We start from the raw sequence: 12,923 nt of genomic DNA on the forward strand, positions 1-12,923 counted from the left end.
ATGGAGAGCTGGCACTGTTTGCAGCTAATGTGCATACTAAGTTTGGTGCTGGCCCCCGGAGAGGCGACAGAAAATGATGATGACATCGACCTTGTCAGCTTCCTGAGAAGCATCTACCCCTGGCTACTGGTGAGAGACGAGCCGTTCATCGTCAACAGAGACTTTGAGATAAACTCCCTCAAGGAGCTCGGACGCCCTGTGTTCCGCTCAATCACAGAGCAAAGCCAGGTCAAGCCAGTCAATCAGGAAACAAACGGGGCTCCTGGACCGGTAGTGGTGACCAAAGACGGCCAGATCAAGGGGATTACGGTGGACAGGGCCAATATATTCTATGGGGTACCATATGCAGACCCCCCTGTTGGAGCTTACCGCTGGAAGCCCCCCAGACCTGCGAGTCCTCGGCCGGGGGTTTATGATGCCTCCTTCCCCAGGGCGTCATGCATGCAGGCCTGCAGCGGACCCATCACTGAGGAGTGTCCTCGGATAGTAAGGAACACTGCAACTTTTCACTTATTTGCACGTTGTCGTAATATTTAACTTTAGGATGATAACATGCTTGCATTTGTGGTAAAGGTGACAGTTGTACTAAGGGGACAGAGAAGGCGCATTGCGCTCTGAAAACGGATTCAAGTTTTGGAGATGTATCAAATATATTGTGTACATTGGTTAATGGTGGACGGGAATAAAGAGCCACCAATGTTTCTGAGAGTATGAGTTAAAACATGGATGTCATATAAGGACTCATTTCTGGACTCCAAAATGGCACACATTCATTCCCATCGCAGTTGCACACCCAGTTCATGCCACAATAGTGTTTCTCTGTCTGATTTGCTTCCACATTGTGAGGAAGGCCGTAGGGTCCACAAGTCCAGGTTCCCCCAATACATGAAAAACGTCTATAATCCTCATGATTTATATTAAGGATTACAGGTCTATTGTGAAAGAAATACTGAATATTTCAATTATTATTTGTTGGCCTAAAAGTAGTTGAATTTAAATATAATCTAAAAACACTCAGCGTGTAACATATCTACTATAAGAATAACTACAAAAGTGTCAAAACACAGTCCCACAATGTCTGCCACACCATTTACATACCATAGATTAGTCTAATTTAAAAGGAGCTATACACTGTTTGTATCTGGTTTTACTTATTAAGAAACTGCTACCTATGAAGTCAGAAGAGGTTTTCTTATTGCATGAAGGCCGACTTACCACTCCATATTAGATAGCTAACTGGAAATCGTAATTAGCAAAGACGGAATTCTTGTCAAATTATCAGCCTAGAACTATAAATTAGCATCAATGATCATTCTTTTCACATTGTTGGGTTAGCAGGCCAGCTAAATAGCTAGCAAGCCAGTTAGCTATGGCTAGTTCAAACCTGGAAACTTGAGTTGTGTATTCTCAGTTGATGACAAGAATGCTAGACTTCATATTAGCCATCTCTTCTACCACTTCACCAAGCTTCTGTCAAATTATTACTGAGTGCTTACACTTAAAGGGGCTCAATACAGTTCAGCGCATATCTGTTGCCTCCACACGGCTCTCAACATGGCAACAACTGAGCCAGCAGCTTGGAGCTAACAGTGCAAACAAAGGCAACAGTGCTGACGGAGCTAACAGTGTTTTCCTGAGGCGGAACTGGAGGGTGGCTGCTACTCTTACCTGACCAACGGCGGCATTATCAGCTGTAACCGCCTTATGAGAGCAGTGCAGAGCGGCGGCCATGAGCTAGTAAGTGAGGCACGCTCACATGCACGAACATGCCCTTAAAGGCAAATAGTTGTTTGCTGCTATATTAATGCGCTAAATGTCGTTTAAAGAAACATTCATTTGAAAATTTACATCATAACCAAGGAATATTTGTAGTCCCGGAACAGCAAGTTTCAGCTAGCACTAAATAAAATGTTGAATAAAAATGGATGAATATTTCCTCTAATGTCCCAAACAGGTCAGTGAGGACTGCCTCTACCTCAACATCTTTGTCCCTCTGAATGTGGACTTCAGCTCCCCGCTGGGGGCCCCACTGCCCGTCATAGTGTGGATCCATGGTGGGGATTTCATTGCTGGCTCTTCCTCCAAGCCGCTGTACGACGGACGCTTCATCAGCAACTTCACCCAAACCGTTGTTGTGAGCCTGGACTACCGACTGGGTATGAAAGTTTGCCGTCATTTTCACTTTTATTGGCCCTGTTCCACTGTAACATGTGTGTTAGCATTGTTACATATTCACTTTACAATGGCATTACTGTAGCATGTCAATATGTATATGAATCTATGTAGAAAATATATACTGTATAATACACAATAATATTGATATCTGTGTATTTACCAGGATTCTATCTTTTTCTAAATTGTACTGTATGTGCAGGGATAAAGGAAGGATGACTTGTAGCACTGGAGTTCGCCTGGTACAGGCAACAAGCAGGCATCTCGTGGTAGACATTAATTATGTGTGTGTGTGTGTGTGTGTGTCTGTGTGTCTGTGTGCGTGAGACAGTATGAGACTGGCTAATGTGTGCGTGTCATCATTTTAAATGAGCGAGCCGGTTGCTGAAAACAACAGAAGAGATATGTGGACGGTAATTCGGAGCTCAGAGGAAATTAGTGTCTTGCTGGATTCAATTATGTCTGATCATGTGAATTTGTGCTTGACTTAAAGGTGCTTTTGGGTTCCTCGTGTCGGGCAAAGACCCCCACTCCTCAGCTGCAGGGAATTATGGGATCTTGGATCAGCAGGCGGCTCTTCTTTGGGTCCAGCGGAACATTGCAGTGTTTGGAGGTGATCCCAGCAAGGCAAGCGAGCTAGCACAGCACACACACACACACACACCTCCCAGGTTACAAGGTTATTTTAGTGTCATTGTACAACAGGGTTGCATGACGGAATGGAGATTGTAGTCCCATTTTGCTACACGACAAAAGAGAAAAAACTAAACTAAACCTGTATCATATGTGGAGGGTGGAGGATCAATTAAGGAGTCACACAAACAGAGGAAAGAAGTTGTTCTGTAGTTCGGTGCTATACGGCAACGGATACTTCTGTAAGCCTCTAATTATCTTAAGAACCTTAAACCTTAAAGAAAGAAAAACATCACTTTCTTTTGTGTTCTTTTTTAGACTGTCAAAAGCTCCAGTAATAATCTGCTTAATCAATTTACATTTTGGGATTTCTGAGTAGTGAAGTTCAACAACAGTCTTCCTTTTAAAAGGTTATTTTGGCATTTGTCATTTCCCCATGTTTTTGTTTCCAAGTGACTCATGGGGACAACAATTTTTGAAACTGGTCCAGTAATGAGGGAGAAGGCTGCAGCCGCTTAAGGGGCTGCTAAGTAATCCTACGAGGTCAATTTGGCTCCATCAATTCATTAAATCAAACAATTCAATGTACGCTCACTAGAAGTGCTTGTCGTTGCCACTGACGGGCTCTGATTGTGTCCGACAACATTATGGAAAGAGTCACAAATCTGCTTCTTTTCTGTGTTGTGTCAGGTGACAATATTTGGGGAGAGTGCAGGTGCTCAGTCAGTGAGTCTTCACCTGATGATCCAGAGCAGCAAGCCCCTGTTCAAACAGGCCGTCCTGCAGAGTCTGCCCTTCTCCATCCCCCTGAAGAGCAGGTGAGGAACCGTCATCTGAGAGTTGACACTGGTTACTGATGCGTGCCTGGCTGCAACGATGAAACCATGGCGGCCTTTTTGTCCCGAGATAGCGTCAGTGTGATTTGTGTTTTCCTGAGCTGTCGCTTTATTCAAACCTTGCAGGTTGTTCCCAGCATGCTCACAGACAACTTCAAGCTGACCTGTAATTTGTCTGCGTCTCTCTCCCAGACACGACGCCCTGAAGCTGGGGAAAGACTTTGCCAAACAGACCAACTGCTCTGCGAGCGACATCGTCTGCCTGCTGTCTCTCGCTCCGCAGGCCGTCCTGGCCGCCCAGATGAAAACAAGTAGGGCGCCGCGAACACCCGGCCTACGCTCGCCGAATTTAGAGCGACGGCTCTCGGCCTGCCCACGCAGTTACATAAGACGGCAGGAAACGGTGTAGTTTATCTGCGAAAGTTGATGAAAAAACGTTATTAATATCCTGAGCCGTGGCATATTGGAAAACAGAATCATAAAAACTGAGGAATAGTGGGCCTCTGAAGGGGCAATTAGAGGGACTTTACCGCCTCACAGCACCAAATGACTGTAATGCGTCTGCAGGGCTGACAGGGTTATTGATCAGCATCACTGACTGTGTGATTAGGTCATCAGCGGCTGTTTTCTGCCTCTCTGAACTCACTTTCAGGCTCAGATATCTGGAACAAAAACACATCTGTGACAAGAATTTCAGCTGTGAAATTATTTCTATTCATCCTTTATTGAGCCATGAAAGTCCCGTTGAGATGCAAGATACAAGACGGCCGCAATAAGCAGTTTTACATAAAAACAATTTCACATGTAAGAACACATACAATGCATAAAAGGCAACACGATACAGGCCATACCAGCGATACCCAGAACACATTCCACAGTTCCTTCTGGGCAGTTTGCACTTGGTGTAAAGAGAAAGCAGCTTGACCAAGGTCTGAGCGCACCGTGGGGACATTTTTAAAGACTCCTATATGTAGACAGTGCTATAGTCGCTGGTATGAAAGGATAAACGACTGGAGATATAATAAGGTAGCTTGCCTAACAATGTCTTGTCAATGAAGAGCAACAAGTGTGTTTTCCTGCATGAGTGAGAATGTATTTGTTACAAAACGTAACGCAGCGTGACATGCAGAATTCAGCTTTTTAAGCAGGGACGAAGTTGCATGCACATAAACCATCATTACTATAGTGTTTAGCATGGTGACGTTCACCCCCATCCTTTGTTTCTGATTGATAAACCTCAGGGCAGACTGTATTTTCCACCTAACCGATGTGTTTTTGATCACAGGTTCCAAGGTTGTGAACCCTTTCAGGTTCCTTGAGGTTTTTGAGACGTGGGGTCCTTTCATCGATGGGGAGTTGATAAAAGAGCAAGCTGTCACTGCCTTCCAGAAGGGCCACTGGCAGAAAGAGAAGCCGGTGCTGTTGGGTAAAAGACTCACACCCACAGGCATACAGCTGCTGATGGAATGTAACCGAGTACAGTTTGTCAGAGTCCCAGTGAGCGTCTTTATCTTCTGTACTCATCTTCTGTATTCCCCAGTGAAGAAGAAGATTTGAGCAGTGTACATTTACAAGAGACATGTGATCTACAAGGGTTATAAAGGCAGTTTTCATTTGATCTCCACTTATATATGTATTTACGTTTTACACCACTGTATGCTACTACTCCTTTACATTGCAGAGGGACTTTGAGGCACTTTGACGTTAAAAAAACATTAATCTGACTTGATTAGGTGACCTTGGCGGAACCGAACAGACAGAAGGTATCGAGTGAGAACGGAAGATTTTGGAAACGTTACATTTACATTTGCAATGTGATCTTTCAAGTGGCTGCTTAGGCCGTGAACAGAAACTTTCCAACTTAACTTACACATAACATCATGGTAGTATAAGTGGGAAATGCACTGTGTTAGAGTTTAGAAGCATTTAAATAATTTAAATGAAATCTAAGAGCAGCAGATACAGAAATACTTTGTGTGCTATGTGGGCACACTATTAAAGTCATTTTCTTTGGTACATGAGGTTTTATGGTCTAGAACCAGTGATGTTCTGGCAGTGTAACAGGTTGAATAATATGCATTTACTATTGTTAGGCTCCATATTTTTCAATCAAATGTTCAAGAATTAAGTATCTGCAAGGACAGTTGAGAAGTATCGGTAGCCCCTCTCCCTCCTAATGTGACATAAACTCATCCTCATGTCTGATTTTACAAATTGCCATTAAGTTCATGCTGGCAGCACTGTGGACTCCCTTTGGTTCTCGTTACAACACGTTTTTTTCCCCCAAGAAAACATAGCAAATATAACAAACCTGAAGGCAAAGGACCTGCTTTATAGGAAACTAAGCATCCGAGTGAATTAAAGTGAAAGATGAAGCTTAATTTCTGGTTGATGTAAAACTGCCCACAGTCTTTACACCTTATGACAATCAGACCACAGAAAGCTTGTAAATGAATAACAAAAAAGGCGACAGGCAACATACTGACTCTGTTCTCTGTCCTAAAGGTACAACCTCAGAGGAGGGAGTGATCTTTGCGTACGGTGTCTTCAAAAAGCCGGTCTCCGCATTGGAGAGTACTGTGTACGTCACAGCCATCTTTAAACAACACGCACTGCGGATCCTGCGCAAGTACCTGCCCCTGTACAAGGACGCTGACCGCAGGGATATGCTAGCTCAGGTAAGAGTAGTCTTTTCATTTCAGCACTGTAGCTGATTATATGGTCCCAACACATTCTCACTCCCAACTGACAGCTTGGTCAGTGGCCCTACGCCTCAAACCACGGCGCTCTACCCCTCCAGAGCCAGTTGTGGAGGTGTCAGGGATGGCGTGTCTGTTTCCACTCGTTACATGTATAGTGTCTTTTTCAAAATAAACTTCCAACGTAGGTTTACTTCGTTTTTAGGGTGATTTGGCTAGGTTTAGGCAACAAAACTAACTGGCTTAGGAAGAGTTACAATAGGTAAGCTTGTTACATAACTTGCGTAGGCTGCATCAGTTAAGTACGTAAGTTAGCCTTCATAACAAAATGAAGGTCAAATAAGTCAACATTGAGTTTTGATTCCACAACATGCACAAACGGCAGTCTCCTGGGTGAAAGTCCTGTTTGTTTGAGTCTTGCTCTTTATACTACATCGGTTTCTCTGATTAATAATGACGTGTAGGGGATTACGTTGGAGTTAGTTGAAAGAGTTGTTGCGTCTCATACAGAGACATACAGAGTTAGTATCCAATGCAGAGTCTGTATTTCCTCTGCCACTGCCACTGACAAAAAACGAGGCTACATTCACAGCGTAAAATGCTCACAGACTGAAAAGTGAAAACTCAGACACCCAAACGCATCAGCAACCACACATTGGTGGCTTTGCGAGGCGGGCGGCCACGCATGGGTCGATGTCCCGCCCAGCAGGATCTCGGTGTGTAACGGGGACCCAGCCGTCTTCTGTGCTCTTTACAGCTTTCGAAAACAATTATTCTCTTTTGCTGCTGGGATTCATTTAAAAAAAGGTCACATTTCCTCGAAACCCGGGCAATTCTGAAAGACTGTGGACACTGTCCACCTGGAGAGCTATCAGCATGGTCCGTTACCTTAAGTAAGAGTTCAGTATTATCACCATCCTGCAGCAGTCAATGTTGCTCAAACACAGCTACTGTCATTTGCCCACAGAGGGAGCTACAGCTCCAGTTTTTTTCTTAAAGTCTGACTCCAAAACACACCAACGTTTTTCATTTCTCCTGCATAATTTATATGAGTGAAGCATGTGAAACCAGCTGGAGTCAGGGACTCTGTCTGTTTGAGGTGCAGCCTGACTGCTCCCACTAAGAGGCAACGCGTTGCTCATGAATATTAGGAGGGGTCAGCGGAGGAATCACAGATGACGTCAAAAGACAAGCATGGGACTAATATTACTTTGTAATCCTGTTGACTTTGTAATAATTATGGAGGTCCTCTGTGATAGTAAAAATATCACCGCAAATTACGTACCATTAACACTTAACACAAAGGTCATGTGATAATACCCTGTGCAAATCAACATCTCTGTAATTTGGGGTCAATTTTTTGAAAGAAGATTTTTTTCTTTTCTCCACTCCCCATCAAGAATCATGGAGGCTGTGTTACCGATTATAAATGAAAGTTTTGGCAGCATTTGCAGTGCAAATTCAGGAGGCTCACCTCGCTACACAGCATAGAGACCCATTCGCAGAAAGAATAGAGGGAAACACAGTCGTGGAGGGTCATTTCTAAATCATATGAGGTCTCCTGGTAACACTAGTGCCATGTGAATGGGCCTCCATGCTGTGTAGCGAGGTGAGCCTCTTGAATTTGCACCCATGATGCTGTCAAAGCTTATATATTTAATTGCCTATGAGAAAAAAAAGACCTAAAATCAAAGATGTTGATTTTAAAGGGACTAATATTTTCATATGAACTCTGTTTGGTGAAACATGGAAGGTAATTATTACAATGATTACAAATGACGAGAGGCTCCCTGGTAATACTAGTCAAGTGCTAATAGGGCTTTCGACTGCATTTGTTGTAGCCAGGTGTACTGAATTAACTGCTAACCAACTGTAATTATAAACTATATTTTTTAACATTTACACAATGTTTAAAGCTGCGCTTTCGTATGAACAACGAGTCTTTTGAGTTTTTAAATCAGTGTTGAAATACAGTGAGAGGTGGAATGACTCACTATGACACAGAAGACCTGCAGCAAGGCGGCGACCTCGGGGAGCTACAGAGGGTCAGGAGGTGACACTCCTGGGCATGTTTAATATTCAGTCACAGTTCACGGTTTGGTAGGGAGACGGTGGACTCACAACCAGAGGCGCACGCATGCACACACACACACACCATGCATCTCTCCATAAAGGGCATCTCCAGAGGACTGGGGGGTCAGTCAGCACACAGGCTGATGTGGAGAGCTCACAGCTACACTCTTATAGATGGGTGTTGTGCATTGCACAAACTCTGTCGCTCTGAAGTCTGAACACATTCAAACCCCCCCAAAAAATAGCATCATCTTCTTCCCGGCTGAACACGCCACTCAACAACCTTGTGAGTATGAAGAGTGTCTTTAATAGGGTGAGAAACACTTGGAATAGCTGATTGAACTGGTGCAGGTTTTTGGGGAAATGGCGCAAGGTCCAAAAGAATTGGCCATCTATACGTAGGCCTCTACATCCCATTTACAGTATGTAAACCACGATGACGTACGGAAGTGTGCGTGTGTTTGGCAAAGGAAGTACGGTGGAGTGCAATAGCCTGTTAAGATATGTGAGGACATAAAGCACCGAAGAAGCAGAATGCAACCAAAATGAATAGACCCAAGTGCTTTCCATGATTAGGTAGAATGATAAAAACATGTGCTTAGTGGAGAAACATTGCGTGTAACATTACACAACAAAGAAATTATGGAGATACAGGGCACAGAATTATTGTCAACAAGGATTATTTTTCATTTTATTTTCTTATCAGTTATGGCATTCTATCACTGTTTTGATGTCAGTGAACCATGAAATGCTGATTTTTTTATATAGAAGAAATGTCAAAATGAATACCAGCAGTTTCGTCAAAGTACAGTCTTTCATTTAGTTTATAACTTAAAAACATGTTAAAGTGTGCAGTCACTCTTTAAGGACTGCAAACCTCAATGGGATTTCTGGCAATGTTACAACTACATGACAATGTGTCAGTGGTAGAACACACTAAAATGTGCTCGCACATGCCCCAGAAATCAAGTGCTATGTGATACATATGCTGAACTAAGCAGAAATACGGACAGTTAAACCCTTTTTTCAACAGCTTTAAAAGTTGAAGATTTTCTTTCCGTCCTGAGAGAGGAGGCATGAGAAAGTGGGCGCTGGTGGAGAAAAATATAGTGGAGAGGCAAACTAGGAAAGGACAGTAAAGGGGAGGAGACGTGGATGAGGGAGAGAGAGAGAGCAGAGGAGAAGTTTATTGACAGAACACATGGTACACATTACATAAGTTAATTTCTACCTGTGCTTGTACCCACTATCAGTGCTCAGCATGTGTTCTGTATGGTAGTGATTAATATGTGTGTGTGTGTGTGTGTGTGTGTGTGTGTGTCTATTTGAAACAGACAAGTGTGTGCGAGAATAGAATAATTGAATCTGTGTGTCTGTTCTTCCTACAGTCAGTCTGTTTGTTTGTAGGTGTCAGATGTGAGGCTGTGTGGGCGCAGGTTGTGTGCTGCTGAAAAAGACACACTGGTTTCCAGGTAACAGGCAGAAGAAGACAGTCGAGCATCATACTCTTTTTGCGTCCTTTCAGCTGAGAGGGAACAATAGTTTCTGCTGCTCTGCTCGCAGCCCGTCTCTTTGTAGGTGTCGTGCTAATTAGTGTTATTCATTTCATTTTCTAACAAAAAAAAAAGACAGAAACCAGAAGACACGCTGAAAAGCACAACTCCTCAACCATGCTGAGCCATTCTTCAACACGTTAATGTTTTATTTTCCAGGTTTCATGGTTTAAAAAAAAAAAATCTAATTTGCTTAATGCAGTGCTGTTTAGTTGTCGCCTTCGTGACCTGCACATGTAATATTATAACAGCCATTGGTAAAACTCCAAGGTCTGGATCAGCACCGTAATGTATCCTCAGTCAGTCGAGTCACTACTTTTCAGTTGTCGTGTTTATAAGCCGAGGAAAAACAAATGTGAATATGTAAGTTCCTTCAGCAGAGGTAATTAAGAATGAAAAGACGTTCATAAAAGAACAAAATTGTAAATCCCATAATGACACAAAAACAGTAAAATCCATTCTTGACTGACAAAAAGAAATGAGTCCATGTGATCATGAGTGGGAGGTTTTGTGCTTCCAAGGTTGGAAAAGGGAAAGCGTATGGGATGTCGGAGGGGGGCATTTTAAGAGGGAAAAGAACATCCCGCGTAAATCTATTATAGCTGTTGGTGTGCTGTGACAGATGTGTCACAAGCAGCTCTGTGAGGCTCTGCTGTGTTGATGTCAGCATACTAATATGCTTACAATGGCAATGTTAACATGCGGATGGTTAGTTGGTAGAGTTAACCATTGTCACGTTTTAGTTTAGCACATTAGTATGTTAAGATAGAGTAATTAGCACAAAACACAAGAGTAAGATCAAGGCTGATAGGAACGTCAAGGACCGGACTTAATGATGGCGCTAGTTAAAAAGTCATGTCTTCACCAAAGTGATTACAAGTCATCTTGAGGGGAACGTGAATGTCTGTCACGTAGATGCACTACATTTTGTGGCAATCTATTAAACCCATTCAATAGTTGATGCAAGGTGGCACTGGCAGAAAAGTCAGACGATCAATACACTCATAAAGGTTCATCCACTGAGGAACATGAATGTCTCAAAATCATTGGGATTCATCCTCTGAGGAACATGAATGTCACAACAGCATCCAATAGCTGTCATATTTCATTAAATAATAAAAAAATCTCAACCCTATGGTGGCACAAGAGAAGAATTCAGAGGATCCTCAAAGTCATTGGGATATATCCTCTGAGGAACATGAATGACTGTACGAAATGTAATGGCAACATGCAAAAGCTGTTATTTTATTTAATTAAAAATGTCAACTGTATGGTGGCACTAGAGGAAAAGTCAGAGGATCCTCATCCTCACAACTTCATGGCAGCATCCAAAAGTTAGTCTGGACCAAACTGTTGACAGGCCAACTGACTGACAAAATATGTCATCCATTGAGCCAAGCCGGTAGCATGGCGGAAGATCATTCAATTCAGTTGAAATATATTGAAATGTCTGACCAGCTCTCTCTTCCTTTCTTCGCTTTCCTCAGATTGTCACCGACTACGTCTTCCTTTGTCCATCCAGGAGGTCGGCACGTGCTGGCACAGCAGCGGGCAGTGAGGTGTGGATGTACGTGTTCGACCACGTGGCATCAGACTATCGCGTGTGGTCAGGTCTGACTTTCTGCTACCAGCACGCCTGCCACGGTGCCGAACTGCCCTTTCTCTTCGGCTCTGCTTCGGTGGCCAACTTCACCCTGTCAGTACCAGAGAAGCTGCTGTCCAATCGGATGCTGTGCTACTGGGGTGCTTTTGCACACACTGGTGACCCTTCCTCGCGGGCCCAACAGACGACTTTCTGCCGCCAGCAGCGTCTGCCCGTTTGGCCGCGCTATTCCGACACCAGCAGCTGGCTGGTCATGAACCTGACTGTGCGTTCACATGCACAAGTGGGAACCAGGGACCATATATGTGACTTCTGGGACCATCTGGGCATCTATTAGTGAGAGGGGACAGGTTGGCCAGGGACAAGTTGACTTACTTTGTATTGAAGTAGCATCAATACATGCTTTTCTCTTTGTTCCTCAGACTGTCAATTCTGTCACTAAATCTTGCAGCATGGAGTTAAGGCGTTCGCCATAAAAATATATATTTATCAGTATTAACAAATTACTTTTTTGGGCATCGCTACCAAGCAGCAATTATTTCAATAAATCGCCAGCTTTTAGGCAGAGAACATTATTTCTGTTTCCTCTCTTCAGCAAAGCTAACAGTCCACATCAGTTTCTCAAAACTGCTATAAATATGAGCTTTCTGTCGTCTTCTATTGGTCACCAGTAGGTTTTGCATCTCTGGCCAAAGCCCCACCATTTTCCCTTTAACATGAGAAAGGATGCTGAAAGACAAGTTTCCTCTATTTCGGGTAAATTTGGGTGAAGATGAGTTTGCACAATTTAAGAAATATTTCATTCTGAGCAGGAAATTTACTCTAATCATATTCTAAGTGCAGAGACAAGGACAAATTGAGATGGTCTAAAGGAAAACTCAGTTTTGGAGATCAATATCTTTGTGCTACCCATAAATTTGTATCTCATTCAACCTGAACACAACCTTAGAGTGGACCCATTCTCAAAGTCTCCAAAGATGAATTCTATGAGACAATAAATTGCTGGACAAAAAGCCTAAAAGCGTGGTGGGAGTCTCAAACCATTTGTTGGCACAATTTATTAAATAATGTAATACTATAAATTAATTAAATTAGTTAACCAAAAAGAAGTGTAACTGAGAGCCCCGTGAAAGGGTCTGCTTCCTGTTTCCAACAGCACTTATCAAATGTACTCGTAAAAAAACAGTGTGGAAAAAGCTGATGTACTGTGGTGTATATTTGTCATTTAAGGACTTCAATTAGCAGCTGTACTTTGTGGTACCATCCTGTGTGTGGCAGGTGCTGGTCTTCTAATTGTATGTTTTTAAAAAAATGCTTCAATTGAAAGAAGAAAGTTCTCTTTTGGTTTTATTTT

At 43.0% G+C, this 12,923-nt stretch overlaps 1 protein-coding gene across 1 annotated transcript; it reads left to right on the forward strand.

The window, feature by feature from the left end:
* Window positions 1-11,906, forward strand: LOC306714188 (crystal protein; the record flags this gene model as incomplete). The annotated part of the gene is made up of 8 exons (XM_079184145.1): window positions 1-486; window positions 1,955-2,156; window positions 2,666-2,799; window positions 3,496-3,623; window positions 3,834-3,952; window positions 4,927-5,067; window positions 6,147-6,319; window positions 11,454-11,906. The coding sequence occupies 8 exons, from the start codon at window positions 1-3 to the stop codon at window positions 11,904-11,906; spliced, it is 1,836 nt and encodes a 611-aa protein (XP_079040271.1).
* Between the last annotated feature and the right edge of the window lie 1,017 nt (window positions 11,907-12,923).

This window comes from Pholis gunnellus (assembly GCF_910591455.1).
Source record: "Pholis gunnellus genome assembly, chromosome: 22".
Lineage (NCBI taxonomy): Eukaryota > Metazoa > Chordata > Actinopteri > Perciformes > Pholidae > Pholis > Pholis gunnellus.